The 17,753-nt window shown below is 39.1% G+C and overlaps 1 protein-coding gene across 4 annotated transcripts in view; it reads left to right on the top strand.

The window, feature by feature from the left end:
- Window positions 1–17,753, top strand: part of LOC135219098 (bromodomain-containing protein 7-like) — a 339,758-nt gene that overhangs the window by 251,649 nt on the left and 70,356 nt on the right. For all 4 annotated transcript variants that reach the window (XM_064255538.1, XM_064255535.1, XM_064255536.1 and 1 more), the window contains 4 exons: window positions 214–393; window positions 809–979; window positions 1,325–1,431; window positions 2,993–3,104. In XM_064255538.1, coding sequence (XP_064111608.1) covers window positions 214–393; window positions 809–979; window positions 1,325–1,431; window positions 2,993–3,104 — 570 coding nt within the window. The remainder of the gene's footprint in view (window positions 1–213; window positions 394–808; window positions 980–1,324; window positions 1,432–2,992; window positions 3,105–17,753) is intronic.

The following is a 17,753-nucleotide window of genomic DNA, read 5'->3' as shown; positions in this document are numbered from 1 at the left end:
AATAGAATGTCTGTCTGCAGTGAGTGAATTAAAAGAATAAGAGCATAAACAAATGGAATACTGTTCAGATAAAAGAAAATCTATGTAAAACAGCAGCCAATAAGTACATACTTTATAAGTGTGAACTTTAATTGAGAAATGTGAGGAAAGTAAAGGTATTGAATCAGTGCTCTTCAGAAAAGCATTATATAGACTAAAACATTTTATTTACAGCAATTACTGGATCACCTCTTGAAGCTTTTGGAGAAGAAGGATCCTCAGCAGTTCTTTGCCTGGCCTGTTACTGATGCCATTGCTCCAGGGTACTCATCAATCATTTCCCAACCTATGGACTTTTCTACTATGAGACAAAAGATTGATGACAATGAATATTCAAATCTCAAGGAATTTATTGTATGTATAGCCTTTTCAGTGACATTTTTTTTTATTTTGCTAACTTTTTAGTGTGTGCCTCTTGTTATTAATAATTCATAATTGACTGTAAGTTATTTTTTGAGGGGGAAAGGCTCCCAGGAAAGTTGCTCAGAAAAAGTAGTAAATAACAGATGTATAAGACTATAACGGAGTGTTATAAAGTATTAGTATAAGAAGAGAAGCATAACTTCAACCATATTTAGTTTAGCATGTATACTTAATGGATTCTGATATTTTAAATTAGTTTTATGAAGAGAGTGTATTTGGTTCATGACATTGTCAAAGTATCTTCATTTGGTTAGGAATGTCATAAAGGATAACCTATGAAAATATTTTCAACAAACAAATTATCTAAAACATGCTGTGTACTTATGTTTTGAATATGATTTTTCAGAGTGATTTTGAACTGATGTGCAATAATTGCATGACTTACAATCAATTGGATACTATCTATTACAAGGCAGCCAAAAAACTTTTATATGTTGGGGAAAAGATACTCAGCCCAGAGAAGCTACTGTCTCTGAGGAGGGAGCTTCCTCTTATGACAACCCTTACCAAGGAACAGGTATTGTATTGGTTATTCTCATAGTTTTCACTATTCAGATTATTATCTTATCAGCTTTATCCTTCCTTAATCAGAGTCACAGTTTTTAATGGGCCTTTTCCAGTGGCTCATATCAAATAATTTCTAATATTGGTAACAATGAAATTGTTTCACTGATCGTCACATATAGAATGGAAATATAATGACTCAAGCAAGAAATTAAGAATTCATTTTTTTTCTTGTGAGGTAGATACCAAAGGCTTTATCCTACTCCATTCAGTTTTTTTTCTATAATTGAACTTTGGTTACATTTAAAAACTTGGAAGATATTGACAAGTATATGAATGCCCATGCTTGTGTTTCCAGCTTGGGTTTGATATTAACCCGGCAGTTGCTGGTGGTGGTGAAGCAGAAGCTGCTGCAGAAGAAGCCATGGATGCAGCAGAAGCTGATGCAGAGAAGGAACCTATCAAGTAAGTTAATTGCCAGTCAATTAAGATGATGATGTGGTTGTTGAAGTTGCCTGGTTTTTTTTTTTTATCTTGGTGAGAGGAAAGCTTACTTTGTATAAAGATAAAGTGAATAGAATTATCAGGACATAACATTCCAAAACACAGTGTACACCAAGGAAGGTGTTGTTTAGGATTCTGATAAGGAATAAAGACAAACGGCCAAAGGGTTGTGAACTTTAACAAGAAATGGAATGTATGGATGTAGTGTTTATTACGAGACATCAACTGAGAAGTTGGATAAGTGAGAGATGAGACCATATGTGACAGAAAAGCTGTAGGTGGTATTGATGGCAAGGCAGTGTGGTTGGAATTAAGGATGTTTTATCTAGTACAGTTGTTAACATGCTGGTCTCATAATCTTGCAGGCTGGCATTTGCCTCCTGTCAAGAGGCAAATAAGTGAGGCTGTCTACCAGTGGTTACCGCCACTAGTGACGTTATGGTGGAGAGTTGGGGTTACCTGGCTGATGTCTACCCAAGAAGCAATATCTTTTGGGGAGAACTGAAACTGAGAATTAAATTATTTTTTTAATGAAAACTATACTATAGGTAGAGGAATGCAATGTTCAGCTGGTCAGAGAAAGGAGGAGAATTTGATAAAGTTTTAACCCTTAATGGACAGGGTAGTAAATCATTATGGAGGACCCCAGGCCAGCAAAACTTCAGGTTGGACAATTTTAGAAAAAAAATATCTCTGGAAAGAAGAAGCTATACAAATGTGCATAATGTAAGAAAAAAAATTCTAAAACATTTTCCTTACCTTCTAAAAGAAGTTGAAAATGACTATTTACAACCTCTTGTGGGGCCTCTTTTACAAGAGAAGAGCTGAATACTTTTGAAACATATTGTTTTTATTTTCTCTTTCTATACCAGTTAAGTGTTTGGCTCTGGTCTGGTTAAAATACCCAAATAGTAATAATTATAGTCATCTTACCCTACTATACCCAAAAATACTTCCTACTGATTCTGACATATTCATTGAATTTTCAATATTTTTCTGGTGTTAGTACCAATTATTTGCATAGACTGTTTGTGCCATCTCTTACCTTAAGTTGCATTGAAAGTTTCATTATATCTTTATTGAATCTGTGTATCACATGACCCTGAGAGGTATTGTAAGCACAAAAGTGCTTGATCAACAATTTTGTTTAAATTTTCCTCCAGTCCTTATGTCATCTTTGTATCTTCTTGAGACTGCACTTTCCAGGTATTAACCTATTTGTGTATTTATGAAAGATATGAAAACATTATAGTCATTCAAATAAAAAGAACACAAGTTGATAAAAAAATTTGTATTCCTTACATTACTAAAGCAAATGAAATTTATATGCACTTGAATGGTACAGTTTTCTGCATGAACTGATTTAAAGTACTTTCGGTTGGTTGACTATTACAACAGGCCAGTCTGCTGTCATTATAGAAAGACTTCAGTTCTTGATTACAGATTTGAAAAATTTCAACTTTTTTGTATGGGAACATTTCTCTGTCATTTTTCATTTGTTAATTAATACTTTTTGTTTCAGTAAATTTGAGGCAGTTCAAGATAACATGACATCGGAGGAAATTTTAGAGCAAGTACAGACAGCAGCTTGTGAAGCTTCAGAAAAACTGACTCAAAAGAAACCAGATAGTGTGGTTAGTTGCATATATACATTCAGTTACCTTTTAGAGAATGTAATCTGAAAGTTCTTTGTGAACATTAGAAATTAAGCTTTGTTTTTTGCAGTGTTAGAAAATTACTCATAAAGATTTATGAACATGAATTAAAATGCCTAATGTTGACATTCAGTTGTGACTGCATGGATGGCATTTCACGTCAAATCTAAATGAGATTACTGTAGTTAGGCTGTATTTCTTTTGTGTATTTTGAGCTGGTGAAGGTCATATTGTGATATCATGGCCAGTGATTGATTTATGGCATTCAACTCACCTTATGCCCACATGAGTACAGTAGCTCACCGAAAATAATAATTTCCAAATGTTTAACAGTACAACTATATTTATAATATTGACGATTTAAATCAAGGTTGGTTTGCTTGCTGTACAGGCAGTCCCTGGTTATCGGGTGAGGTTCCTTTCTTGGTGGGGTGCTGATAAGCGAAAACTGCCATTAACCAAAACATAACTATTTATGGTTCCAATATCTGGTTAATAGCATCGATAACCAGTTAATGGCACCTCCATTAGGTATGTTATGGTTCAATAACTCTATTATCGCATTCATAAATTGGTGATTTTATGGCGCTAGATCATAACTATTATTACATGCATAAATTGCCAATTTTATGGCGCGGATTGCAGTTAACCGAATCTGCTGATAACCAGGGACTGCCTGTATTCAATTACAGTATATTGCAAGTATTATCATCATATTGGTACTGTATTACAAAATATAAAAATTGTCATCGTACTCCATTTGCATTTGATATTACTTACATTCTCATTGCATTAGGTGCTATAAGAAATATAATCGGATACATTTTCTTGTAGATTAACATGGTGGGGTTTAAAATGCGTACAGGCAGCCCTTGTTTAGCAGCAGGGGTCCCGTGACTGGCTGCCGACGCTGAGTGATTTTCGATGCTAAGCGATTTTAAAGTCTATGGCCACCGCACACCTTATTTTGGAGTACTAGACCAGTTAACCCTTAAACACCGAATGGACGTATTAAACGTCGAGTCAAAATGTCTCCCATATGCCGAATGGACGTACCATACGTCGACTCAAAAAATTTTTTTTTAAATTCGCGGAAAAATACTTATAGGCCTACCAGCCGAAAACTTTTGAATCACGCGCCTTGGGGGATGCTGGGAGTTCACGGATCGAGGTGTTGTTTTGTTTATAATCGTTATGCAGGCGCGAAATTCTTTCTTGCCGCACTAAAAAGTATCTGTGACACATCTCGGAAATTATTTCGTCACTCTGACATAATTTTTGTACCATTTTAAATTAGCCGTTACATGGAGTATTATATATGAAAATGTGCGCATTTTTATATAGAATGCAACAAAAAAATACTCATGATTGTAGCTTTTATCAGTTTTGAGATATTTTTATATAAATAACGATAAGTGCCAAAATTTCAACCTTCGGTCAAATTTGACTCTACCGAAATGGTCAAAAAACGCAATTGTAAGCTAAAACTCTTATATTTTAGTAATATTTGATCATTTACCTTAATTTTGCAACTAATTGGACGTCTCTAGCACAATATTTCGATTTATGGTGAATTTATGAAAAAACTTTTTCCTTATGTCCGCGCGGTAACTCTTCCGAAAAAAATCTTACATGCGATTGTGGTAATGTTTGCACCATTTTAAAATTAGCCGTCACATAAAGTTTTATATATGGAAATGTGTGCAATTTCATGCACAATACAACTAAAAACAACCCATGGTTGTAGCTTTTATCAATTTTCAAATATTTTCATATAAAAAATGATGTGACAAATTTTCAACCTTCGGTCAAATTTGACTCTACCGAAATGGTCGAAAAACGCAATTGTAAGCTAAAACGCTTATATTCTAGTAATATTCAAGCATTTACCTTCATTTTGCAACAAATTGGAAGTCTCTAGCACAATATTTTGATTTATGGTGAATTTATGAAAAAAATAACATTTTCTTTACGTCCGCGTGGTAACTTCCGAAAAAATCATACGTGCGATTGTGGTAATGTTTGCACCATTTTAAATTAGCCGTTACATAAAGTTTTATATATGAAAATGTGCGCAATTTTATGTAGAATACAACTAAAAATAATTGAAGGTTGTAGCTTTTCTCATTTTTGAAATATTTGCATATAAATCACGATAAATAGAAAAAAAAACACGTTCGTCAACTTTGACTCTACCGAAATGGTTGAAAAACGCAATTGTAAGCTAAAACTCTTATAGTCTAGTAATATTCAGTCATTTATCTTCATCTTGAAACAAATTCGAAGTCTCTAGCACAATATTTAGATTTATGGTGAATTTAAAAAAAACTTTCCTTCCCTCCGCGCGCGGATTCTCCGCCACAAATCTTTGAAATGCGTACGTCCCATTCTCGGAATATTTGCTCCGTTTCATATCAGGCATTTCATAGAGTTTTATATATGAAAATGTGCGCAATTTCATGTAAAATAAAAGAAAAAATATTTGAAGGTTGTAGCTTTTCTTATTTCCGAGACAATTTTTATTTTCATACAATCAACTTACCTGTCAGATATATACATAGCTAAGACTCCGTCGTCCCCGACAGAAATTCAAATTTCGCGCCACTCGCTACAGGTAGGTCAGGTGATCTACCGGCCTGCCCTGGGCGGCAGGACTAGGAACCATTCCCGTTTTCTACTCATATATTTTCTGTCGCCGGTGGTATCAACATCGTTGCTGCCACCTCTTGACTGGAATTCGCTTTTCTAGACAATTGATCATCTTTTTGTGGACTTTTGGTGACGTACCTGGATCGTTGTTTTGGCATTCGCTACTGTGGACTGGATTTGGACTTGCTTTTGATTTTTCTTCAAGAATGTCTGATTCAAGTGGTTGTGTGAGAATGTGTGTGAATGTAGGCTGCAAGGTGAGGATGCCGAAAGCTTCGGTTGATCCTCACACTGTATGTCGCAAATGTAAGGGTTTTGATTGTTCTATTTCTAACACCTGTCATGAGTGTGAGAGGTTGAATGTTGAGGAATGGAAGACACTAACTTCTTACTTGAAGAAGTTAGAAAGGGATAGAGTCAGAAAGGCTGCATCTAAGATTGCGGGTAGTAGTACAAGGCCTATTGAGCCTTTGGATGATTCTAACTCTTCTCTTAATTATGATTCTAAATCTGTATCAGGGCCCTCACTGGCTTTACATTCAGATTCGGCCTCGGAAATTGCTGAACTGAAAGCTACTCTTCACAGGATGAGATCCAAAATGGCTACCATGAAAGGTAAGGACTGTGAAAGTGATTATAGTGAAGTGAGTGTCCCCAGTGTTGTGGAGGGGGCGTCTGACCGTCTCTGCGACGCTCCCAGGCCTAGACCTCTTCCAAGCTCCCAAGCCCAGAGGAGAAGGAAAGTCGAAAGCTGTACGGAGGTTGTGGAGAATTCCTCCCGGTCAGGCGTCCCTTCAGCAGGCTCTGTAAATAGACAGACTGCTCAGGACCGCTATAGGAAAAGCGTCCTCAGAGAGTGCTTCTCTTCGTCCGCTTCTCACTCTCCTGAACGAGGGTAAATAGACAGACTGCTCAGGACCGCTATAGGAAAAGCGTCCTCAGAGAGTGCTTCTCTTCGTCCGCTTCTCCCTCTCCTGAACGACGGTGGAAGGATTCGGACTTGTCCAGGCCCCTGAAAAGGCACTGGAGAGATCCTGTGTTGGATTCTAGCCCAGAACGCTTTTCGGAAGAAGCGCCTCCGTCCATCAAGAAGGCTAAGAGGGTTTTGACGTCCCATGTTGTGGGCAAAACTCCTTCGAGGTCTCCCTCTCCCGTTCAAGAAGACGCAGGAGAGGCTTCCAAGAGGATCATTTTGGCGGTGCAGGAGCAGTTATCCGCCTTGGTAGGAGTCCTTTCGAAGGATCCCCCTCGTAAGAAAGACGTGAGACTTCCGGTCAAGAAGACTCGTCTTCCTTCTCCCGCCAGGAGTGAGGCTCCTGTGGGACGTGAGTCGTTTGAGATCTACTCGGATAGAGACTCTTTGGACGATTTTGATTCGCCAGACAAGCGCGAGGCTTCCTACAGACGAGAAGCGTCTTCTAGGATTAGAGCGTCAGACAAGCGAGAAACGCTTTACAGGCGCGAGGATATTCCCAGATGGGATACGTCTGCCAGACCAGCAGCTTCAGCCGAGCGCGAGGTAACAGCCAGGCGTGAGGATTCAGCCAAGCGCGAGGCGCCAGACAAGCATCATACATACAACGATGTGGCACCAGAAAGGCGCGAGGCTCCAACCAGGCATGAGGCGTCAGTCGGGCGCGAGAGTTTAGAGAGGCGCGAGGCATCAGTCAGGCGCGAGGCGCCAGCCAGGCGCGAGGATCCTGTCAGGCGCGAGGCAACAGCCAGGCGTGAGGCGCCAGCCAAACGCGAGGCGCCAGCCAAGCGCGAGGAGCCAGCCAAGTACGAGGAGCCAGCCAAGCATAGGAGCTCTATACACTCTCTTAGCCCCTCTCCTATTAGGAGTTTGTCTCCCGTAGAGAGAGTTTTTGGACAGGAAGACCCGGAACGGGAAGTGGCTTCTCCTTCTGATCCGATTTTAGAAGAGGACTCAGAGGACGAGACTCACGGCAGAGAAGGGCTGTCTAACTACAAAGTTTTGACAGCTCTCCTCCTCCAGGAATACGGAGATGCTTTGATCCCTGCCGCTCCTCCTTCTCCTCGTTCTCTTTTCTCTTGCTCTAAGACGCTGAAGTCGTCGGCTTTCTTGAAGATGAGACCGACGATTTCTATGAAGAGAGCTCTTCAGTCTCTGGATAGCTGGATGCTAACCAAGAAAGAGCTAGTAAGGACAGTGTTTTGCATGCCTCCCGCTAGACTTACGGGCAAGAGAGGGATTTGGTACCAGACTGGGGAGAATATGGGTCTCACTCTCCCAGCTTCGGCTGAAGCTGACTTTTCCAGTCTGGTAGATGCATCCAGGAGACATAGCCTTCATACTGCGAAGATTACTTGGGGTCTTTCAGAGTTGGATCATCTCCTCAAGGGACTTTTTCACATTCTAGAAGTCTTCAACTTCCTAGATTGGTCCCTTGGGGTGATGTCCAAGAAGGCTCATGCCCCTGAAGGGCTAGATCCGGACGTACTCCTTGCAATTTTGTCCTGTATTGACAAGGCGGTACAGGACGGCTCAGGGGAAGTTTCTTCCTTATTTGGAGCAGGTCTCTTGAAGAAGAGATCTGTTTTTAGCGCTTTCTTGACGAAAGCAGTATCCCATTCGCAAAGAGCAGCCTTGTTATTCGCCCCTAGGTCTGACTTTCTGTTCCCTTCACAGTTGGTGAGGGATATTTCCCGATCTCTGACGGAGAAAGCAACACAGGATCTTCTCCTGCAATCTTCCAGGAAGAAGAGACCAGTGATGGTGGGAGAAAAGAAGGTGTGTCTACTCCTGTTCGGCCCTTTCGAGGAGGCCCTCCCGCTAGAGTTACCGCTAAAAGGAAAACGACCGAGAAGAGAGGTAGAGCCTCGTTCCGTCCCTTTAAAAGGGGAAAGTGAAGTGGCGCTCCTGCAAACACCAGTAGGTGCCAGGCTCCAGGGATTTGCGGAAGCCTGGACTCTCATAGACACAGACGCTTGGTCGATGTCTGTGCTTCAGAAGGGATACCTCATTCCTTTCCTGGACAATCCTCCCCTGACGTCAACTCCGCGGGAATTGTCCGCCAATTACAAGGACCCTGTGTTGAAAGATACTCTTCAACAAATGGTGGATCAGATGTGGGACAAGAGAGCTATAGAACTAGTGCTGGATCAAAGCTCCCCAGGGTTTTACAATCGTCTTTTCTTGGTTGCGAAAACCTCGGGGGGCTGGAGACCAGTTCTGGATGTCAGCGCTCTGAACAAGTTTGTTCAGAAACAGAAGTTCTCCATGGAAACCTCGGCTTCAGTCCTTGCGGCTCTTCGCCAAGGGGATTGGATGGTGTCTCTGGATCTCCAGGACGCCTATTTTCACGTCCCGATCCATCCTTCATCGAAGAAGTACCTCCGTTTCATGATGGGGGGAAGGATCTTCCAATTCAGAGCCTTGTGTTTCGGCCTGTCTACGGCGCCTCAGGTTTTCACGAGCCTTATGAAAAATGTGGCGAGATGGCTTCATCTGAAAGGAATCAGTATATCTCTGTACCTAGACGACTGGCTTATCAGAGCAAAGTCAGAGAAACAGTGTTTGGAGGACCTGACTGTGACACTAAACCTGATAAAGACCTTAGGATTACTCGTGAACCTCGAGAAGTCCCAACTGATCCCCAGCCAGAACTTGGTCTATCTGGGGATTCGGATGGATTCTTGGGGTTTTCGAGTATATCCTTCTCAAGAGAGACTAACGAGAGGTTTAGAAAAAGTCTCTCTCTTCCTAAGGAAGGAACGTACTTCGGCGAGGGAATGGTTGAGCCTATTAGGGACCCTTTCCTCGCTCGAACAGTTCTTTCCTCTAGGAAGACTTCATCTCCGTCCTCTTCAGTTCTTCCTCAGAAGATCGTGGAACATGAAGACAGGACTTCTCTCGGACAGTTTTCCCATTCCAGTTCTGATGAAACGTCATTTAGAATGGTGGTTACTCCCACTGAGGGAAAACAAGGGTACTTCCCTGGAAATACAGAGCCCAAACCTTGTATTGTTTTCCGACGCGTCGGAAAAAGGTTGGGGAGCAACCTTGGGAAAGAGAGAGGTGTCAGGCACTTGGAATGCTCTTCAAGTGTCCTGGCACATAAACTGCAAAGAGCTGTTTGCTGTACACCTAGCTCTAAAGAGCTTCGAACCGTTAGTGAGCAACAAAATAGTACAAGTGAATGCGGACAATACAACCGCCCTTGCATACATTCGGAAGCAAGGAGGTACTCACTCGTATGCCCTTTACGAACTCGCAAGAGACCTGCTGTTGTGGACATCGCAAAGGAACATCTCTCTATTGACGAGGTTCGTTCAGGGAGTAAGGAACGTGAGACGGACAAGCTGAGCAGAGGAACCAGGTCCTTCATACCGAATGGACCCTCCACTCAGACGTTTGCCGGAATCTCTGGTCTCTTTGGGGGACTCCTCATGTCGACCTCTTTGCCACGTTCCTCTCGAAGAGACTGGAAGTCTTCTGTTCAGTAGTGGAAGACCCCAGAGCTCTAGCAGTAGAACGGCCTTCCTGCTAGATTGGTCTCAGGTAGACGTTTACGCATTTCCCCCATTCAAGATTCTGGGGCAAGTGCTCAGGAAGTTTGTGACTTCAAAGGGGACAAGAATGACCCTGATAGCCCCCTTTTGGCCAGCTCAAGAGTGGTTCCCAGAGGTGCTTGAGTGGATAGTAGACTTCCCCAGATCCCTTCCACAAAGGAAGGATCTTCTCAGACAACCACACTTCGAGAGGTTTCATCAAAACCTCCCCGCTCTCGCTCTGACTGCCTTTCGACTATCGAAAGACTTGTCAGAGCGAGAGGCTTTTCTAGCAAAGCAGCAAGCTCGATCGCTAGAGCCCGGAGAACTTCCACTATCCGGGTTTACCAATCCAAGTGGGAAGTTTTAGAAGGTGGTGTAAGTCGAAGAAGTTGTCCTCCTCCAGTACCTCTGTAACAGAAATAGCTGATTTTCTGTTATTTTTGAGAGAAGAATCGCGTCTCTCTGTAGCCACGATAAAGGGCTATAGGAGTATGCTATCGGCCGTCTTTAGGAATAGAGGCCTAGATTTGGGAAACGATAAAGATCTACATGATCTGATTAGGTCTTTTGAGACCAAGAAGTCTAAGATTACTTCTCCCCCTAACTGGAATCTAGACGTAGTGCTTAAGTTCTTGTCTTCAGAGAGATTTGAACCCCTACATTTGGCCTCGTTTCGTGATATAACGAGAAAATGTTTATTTCTTTTGTCACTGGCGACGGCGAAAAGAGTTAGTGAACTGCACGCCCTTAGTGACAAAGTCGGGTTCAATATAGATTCAGCCATCTGTTCCTTCAAGGAATTATTCTTGGCGAAGAATGAAAATCCTTCGAATCCCTGGCCGAGAAACTTCGAGGTAAAAGGCTTATCGGGTCTCGTCGGCAGGGAACCGGAGAGGTCTCTTTGCCCAGTAAGGGCGTTAAAGTTTTACTTACAGAAAAAGAAACAGTTGGGAGGTTCTAGACAAGGTCTTTGGTGCTCGGTGAAGGATCCATCAAGACCTATGTCTAAGAATGCTTTAGCCTTTTTTGTCAGGAACGTAATTACGGACACTCATAAGGCTTGCACGGATGATTCTTTCAAACTCCTGAGAGTAAGAGCTCATGAAGTGAGAGCAGTGGCGACGTCTCTCTCTTTTCAGAGAAATATGTCACTGAAGAATATCTTGGAAGCGACATATTGGAGATGTAATTCTGTGTTTGCTTCTCACTATTTGAAGGACGTGCGTGTGACCTATGAAAAATGTTTTTCCTTAGGTCCTTTTGTGTCTGCGGGCACAATCCTGGGTACAGGAGCTAACCAACAATCCGAATTTTTTAACACTAAAACTTTAAGTCTAATAGATATGTTCTAGACTTTCTGCTGAACAAGTGCAGATACCGCACAGGCGGCCAGTCACTTCCGTTCAGTAAGGAACTCTTGTGATATCTTTTAGTAGATGAGTATCTTTTTTTTTTTGGAAAAATTATTGTGTGCGTGTGCAATTTGGTTTTGAGTTACGGTTGTTGCGAAGAGTTTGGGGATAACTCGGAGCAATTTTTAATACTAACATGGTGGTTAGGATCAGGTGGTCGGGATTGGTTGTGTGCTCCTTAATAAGGTGTGTTGTCATATAAGTGGATCAGCACCCATTGACAAAGTCCTTTCAGGCTCTGCCGAGTAAGTGGATAAGACCCCTTCGGCAGACCCACAAGAATTCTTGGCCATAGATCACATATCTCGCTAAAGTTTCTTGAGGTGATGCAGACTACGGGGCAAACACCCACGAAGTCTACCACCTATCAGGTAGGAACCAAGGTTTTTATTTATACCTACAACAGATGTTGTTTACCTGTCTATTCCAGTAGTAGCTGTCTACTTACTCCACCGAAGGGTGCCAATCAGCTATGTATATATTCCTGACAGGTAAGTTGATTGTATGAAAATGATATTGTTATATACAATAAGTTTCATACATACTTACCTGGCAGATATATACGATTAGGGCCCACCCAGCCTCCCCGCAAGGAGACAGGTGGAAGAGAAAATATATGAGTAGAAAACGGGAATGGTTCCTAGTCCTGCCGCCCAGGGCAGGCCGGTAGATCACCTGACCTACCTGTAGCGAGTGGCGCGAAATTTGAATTTCTGTCGGGGACGACGGAGTCTTAGCTATGTATATATCTGCCAGGTAAGTATGTATGAAACTTTATTGTATTATAACAATATCATTTTACCGCTTCGGCGTTTAAGGGTTAATAAACATTTGATAGTTATGGTAAATGAGACGTCAGCAATTAGCTTTCTCAATTTGGTTGTTTATGTCGGTACAGGTTTACAATCTCTTCATCCACAATTTTATAAAACTACTGTTTTACTGTTTCTAATAATTTTGTATGTATTATTATTGTATTACAAAATATGAACAGAGAATTTCTATGGTACATGTATGTATAATATGTTTATTGACATTTTCAAATAATAATGATCATAATAATAAAACACCAACTTTATACCCTTACTTCCCACCTCAGTGGTCTCAAGTTCGCTCCTCGGCCATTCTATTGAGGAGTGAGAGATGTGTATTTCTGGTGATAGAAGTTCACTCTCGACGTTGTTCAGAAGTCACATAAAGCCGTTGGTCCCATTGCTGAATAACCGCTGGTTCCATGCAACGTAAAAACACCATACAAACAAGCATACCCTTACTCCCCCACCTTGTCAATACTGCATAACTTTATCCACTAATTACAGTATACTTATAAACAACAAACAACATGCTTTAGTCTGCTTATAAACAATGCAGAATACTCTTTATAGTGCTGTACAGAAAATAAAAATAAACTTGACAGTATACATTATAAAAATAATTTTTAAAATTAGCACTGATTCTCTCACCTGTGATACACAAAAAGTTCATAAAGGGGCTGGACTTTAAAAATTTTTGTTAAAAAGAAAAATTCATGGGGCAAAGAGAAAGGCAAGCAAATGCTCTGTAACATTTTGCATGTGTACATTTACAGGCACAAACATATACATGTATGGAATTATATTGAACAAATTGCTACTTTTTCTACTTCATGTCGGTACCTCAAAAAATTTAATAAACATTTCATTCAAATCTCTGCGTGTATGTGCTTGGCATTTTAAAGATGTTAAAGATACAGTAGAGCCTCAGTTCTCGACGATAATTCGTTCCAGAAGGAGCGTCGAAATTCGATTATTTCGAGAACTGAATCAAGTTTTCCCATAAGAAATAACTGAAAATGGATTAATCCAATCTTGACCATCAGTTATTACCTAACCTTGCCTTTTTATACAATACATTACATGTAAATTACAACTAAATAAGTTAAAAGTTAAATAAATATCATGTTAAACGTATATTTATAATTTTAAATGTGTAATATACAGTATAAAAGAAAACTACCCTGTGTCCAACTGATTGTTGACCAAGCTCCATAGGCTACCTAGGTAAATAGTAAGTAGAACGTAGTGTAGTGGGTAGGCATAAAACGTGTTGCTAACATTATAAAAGCATTGAAAAGCAAGTCTAATTATTACAGTAAATTAATAAACTATTAAAATTAAACCCAATCTATATTTATCAAAAACTTGCAAAAATTTGCCTACAGTAAGTCGGCATTTAAGGATGTAAACAAACCATAGCGCAGCCCTGGTGGTTTATATCGGGACTATGGTAGTAAAGAAACCATATCTCGCTATAAGCCTAGAAACATTTACATTCGATATTAATTTATGGTAAATCTTTTACGGAGTCGACTGCAATACTGTATACAAAATCGCTTGAAAATTATCTTTCAGTAAATGTAATGTTATGATACTAACGATTTTGTTTCATAAATGTCCTTATAAAAAAGGTGCGTCTTTTACGGCAAATTGTCCAATATCAGGGCTGGTTTCAAGCTTATTGGACTTTGACAATTATTATGGTACTGCATGGTACATATAGAACGTACACATAAGTAAAAGAATCTTCTTAATGTCTTTAATTACTATACCATTACGTACCAGCATCTCTTGAGTTTAATATCAAGCTAACCTCTTTTTTTTTTTTTTTTTTTTACGAGGACGCTTTTACGAAGCATACAGATTGCGTTCGTTACCGCGCACATGCGTTTGCATATTTAAGAAACTGTGTCACTACCAGACCTCATACGTAAACATTGACGTCTTTTACAGTAGACATAAAAGAATCTTCTTAATTTCTATAATTATTCTATACCATAGCGGCTTCTCTGATTAAGCTAAGGCTAACCTCTCTTTACCAGCAAGCTTAACAAAGATTAAGATTGCGTTCGCTACCGAACGGCACACGTTACGTATGTGACAGTGGTTTCACTACCAAATCTCACACGTAAACAATGACGTATTTTTACAGTAGACATAAAAGAATCTACTTAATTTCTATAATTAATGTATACCGTAGCGGATTCTGAGTTAACCTAAGGCTAACCTCTTCTTTACTGGCACGCTTAAAAAGCTTAGATTGCGTTGCTACCGAACCGAACATGTTACGTATGTAACTGGTTTCACTACCAAATCTTACACGTAAACATTAACGTATTACAGTACGACATAAAAGATTCTTCGTAATTTCTTGATTACTACGCACTTAATATGGCATAGTAGCTTCTCTGATATAAACTATGACTAACTTCTTCTTTACCGGAAAGCTTAACAAAGCTTAAAGATTGCATTCGCTACCGAACCGCACATGTAACCTACGTACGTAACATTGCCTTCACTCCAAACCTAACACTTAAATACGTATTGCATTTGCTACTGAAACGCGCGTCTCAAGTGTGAGCATGGTTTTAGAATATGTCTACATTGATACCACCGAAAAAGCAAACGAAATGCGCGCAAGGTGTACAAGACACGACACATGTTTGAATGTTTGTAAACATTAGTTGCGACTTTAAACAATGCTGAGTCACTGAGTGGCGTCACCAATGTTACCAACCGTTTTGCTAAATTATGCTAGTCGGTCCAAGCAAGAATTTATGCCAAATATGGTGCAATTTTGTGCCAGAATTATGCTATTAATCTATCATTATCTCATTTCTCTAATACATTTGAGCTAAAACAACGATGTAATGGAAATTTAAAACATTTATATATTAGGTGAAATGATAAAAAGTGACGAACAGACAATATTATAACTAATAATTTGATGATGTTAGGAAACTCGTAATAAAACACCATTTTTTCTTTAATAGATCACATACGCAATCACTAGTACACTATTTGATATGCAATCACTATTATACTATTTGACAAATGTGTGAAGATCACACATACAAATGTGAAGAAAAACAACAAGTTTTACTTATTACTGCATCATTATCATGCCACTCAGAACCATTTTTCTTAACAGGTCACATAAACAATTAATAAATACTTGAAAATGTGTGAAAATTACTTCAAATATAACATTTTGTTATTTACTGATATTTCCTGAAAAATTAAAACTAAAAAAAAAGGTAAACAAACAAACCAGTCTCTACTCAAGAAGAAAAACATACGTACTTATTACTTGATCATTATCATGCCACTGAAACACTCTTTAATAGATCACATACACAATGAATAAATACTTGAAAATTGTGGTAAAATCACTTCAGTCATAATTAAAATTTTTGATTACTGAAAAAAAATAAAACTTAAAAAAGGAAAAAAAGTAATTCTTTACTCATGAAGAAACATTATTAAACACTTTACTGATTGTTTGTCATGCCACTGTGGGTATTTATTTATATTCACAAATTTAACATTCCTTAGTTGGGTTTCAAACTTAGCAATTAACTCATTTGTTAGTGCTGCTTTTGAGGCAATTTCACTTGAAGATACATTCACTATAGCTGTGTATGAAATTGAGGAATTTTCTGCATTTTATTTAAAATTTTAGTGAAAATACATTCTAAAATTGTACTAGAACCCTAAGTGTGAAAGAAATTATGCTAAGCTCCAATTCTTGGGTCAAATTATGCTAAAAAACATGAAATTATGCTACATTTGTTAGCACTGGATGACGCCAACTAGCGGCAGCTGGCGGAAACAGTTTTGTTTACAAACATCATATGGTCGGGGGTCGGAAACTGGTTTTTTGGTTGAAAACAGATACAAAGTTTATTGGAAATTTAGTGGCGAAATCCGATTATGTCGAGTTCTAATATGGTCGTGAACCGGGTCTCTACTGTACTATGCAATTTTTAAGCTATTAAACTGATTGAACAGCAGACAAGTGCTAAATGCTACCTAATCTTATCTGGTCAGGGACTCGTATGGACATGCAATACCTTTTGCTGCCAAACACAATCTAATTTAACAATTGTGACTGAACGAAAAGTGAACAACTCTGAGCGCAATACCTACTCTTTTGTTTTTGTCATATGATCAGGCAATATTTTGAAGTAATTTTGCTCTTACATAGAAATTGTATTATTGTTTGTTGTTTATCTCTGCCTCGCTTTTATTAGAAGTTAATATCCTTTAACAACATGTGATTGTATATAATTTTGTTTATAAGGAAACATACTGCATTACCTGTATGATTTCCTAGGTTCAGTGATGATGTTTTTTGGACAAGTAAGGATTTGTAAATTTTTGTATGCCATACTATCTAAATACACAGTAAGTGCATTCTATAGTTTACCTCAGCATTATGCATTCTTGTATCTAGACACATGTACATATACTTGGTGTATGTATATATACATGAAAATAGACTGAGATATTGATGGGCAAGAAAAGCAACTCAGCTGGTCAGTTTTTACCTATACTTACTGTTCTGTAAGCTGTTCAAGTTTTTCCAGTTCATTGGTATATCAGTTTCAAAGAAGCTTCTTTAATATTACAATTGATGAATGTGAAAAAGCATAAAACAAAATATTTTGAAATAAATGAAGTGAAAATCAACCCAACCTGCCCCCACCCTATAAGCCTTTATAGCGGCCTAACCCCCCCCCCCCCTCCACCCCCCCCCCCCCCCCCTCAATTCTCTAAACTCAAAAGCAAAAAACAAGTTTACTTAATGTTGATGCTTTTAAGCAAAGAACAGTTTGCAAAAGCTCTCGAAAAGCCTTTATGTGAGTGTGCTATAATACCTGTTAGTAACCTTATCATCACACTCCTTCTTTGTTTTTTGTGAGTGTCTATATGGCCTGTTTAGCAATTTTTAATATTCCACACTCTCTTGTTTATGTGAGTGTGCTATATGACCTGTTAGCAATTTTATTATCACACTCTTCATTGTTTATGTGAGTGTGCTATGACCTTGCATTTGATTAATCACACTCTCATTGTATATACATATATATATATATATATATATATATATATATATATATTATATATATATATATATATATATAATATATATATATATATATATATATATTTATGTGTGTGTGTGTGGTGGGAAGTGAGCATGCAAGTAATAGAGGTAATGCTGGATGTAATTT

Source organism: Macrobrachium nipponense, chromosome 1, assembly GCF_015104395.2.
Source record: "Macrobrachium nipponense isolate FS-2020 chromosome 1, ASM1510439v2, whole genome shotgun sequence".
Taxonomy (NCBI): domain Eukaryota; kingdom Metazoa; phylum Arthropoda; class Malacostraca; order Decapoda; family Palaemonidae; genus Macrobrachium; species Macrobrachium nipponense.
Note: the sequence above shows the minus strand (reverse complement) of the source record. Positions and strands in the feature narration are given on the sequence as shown.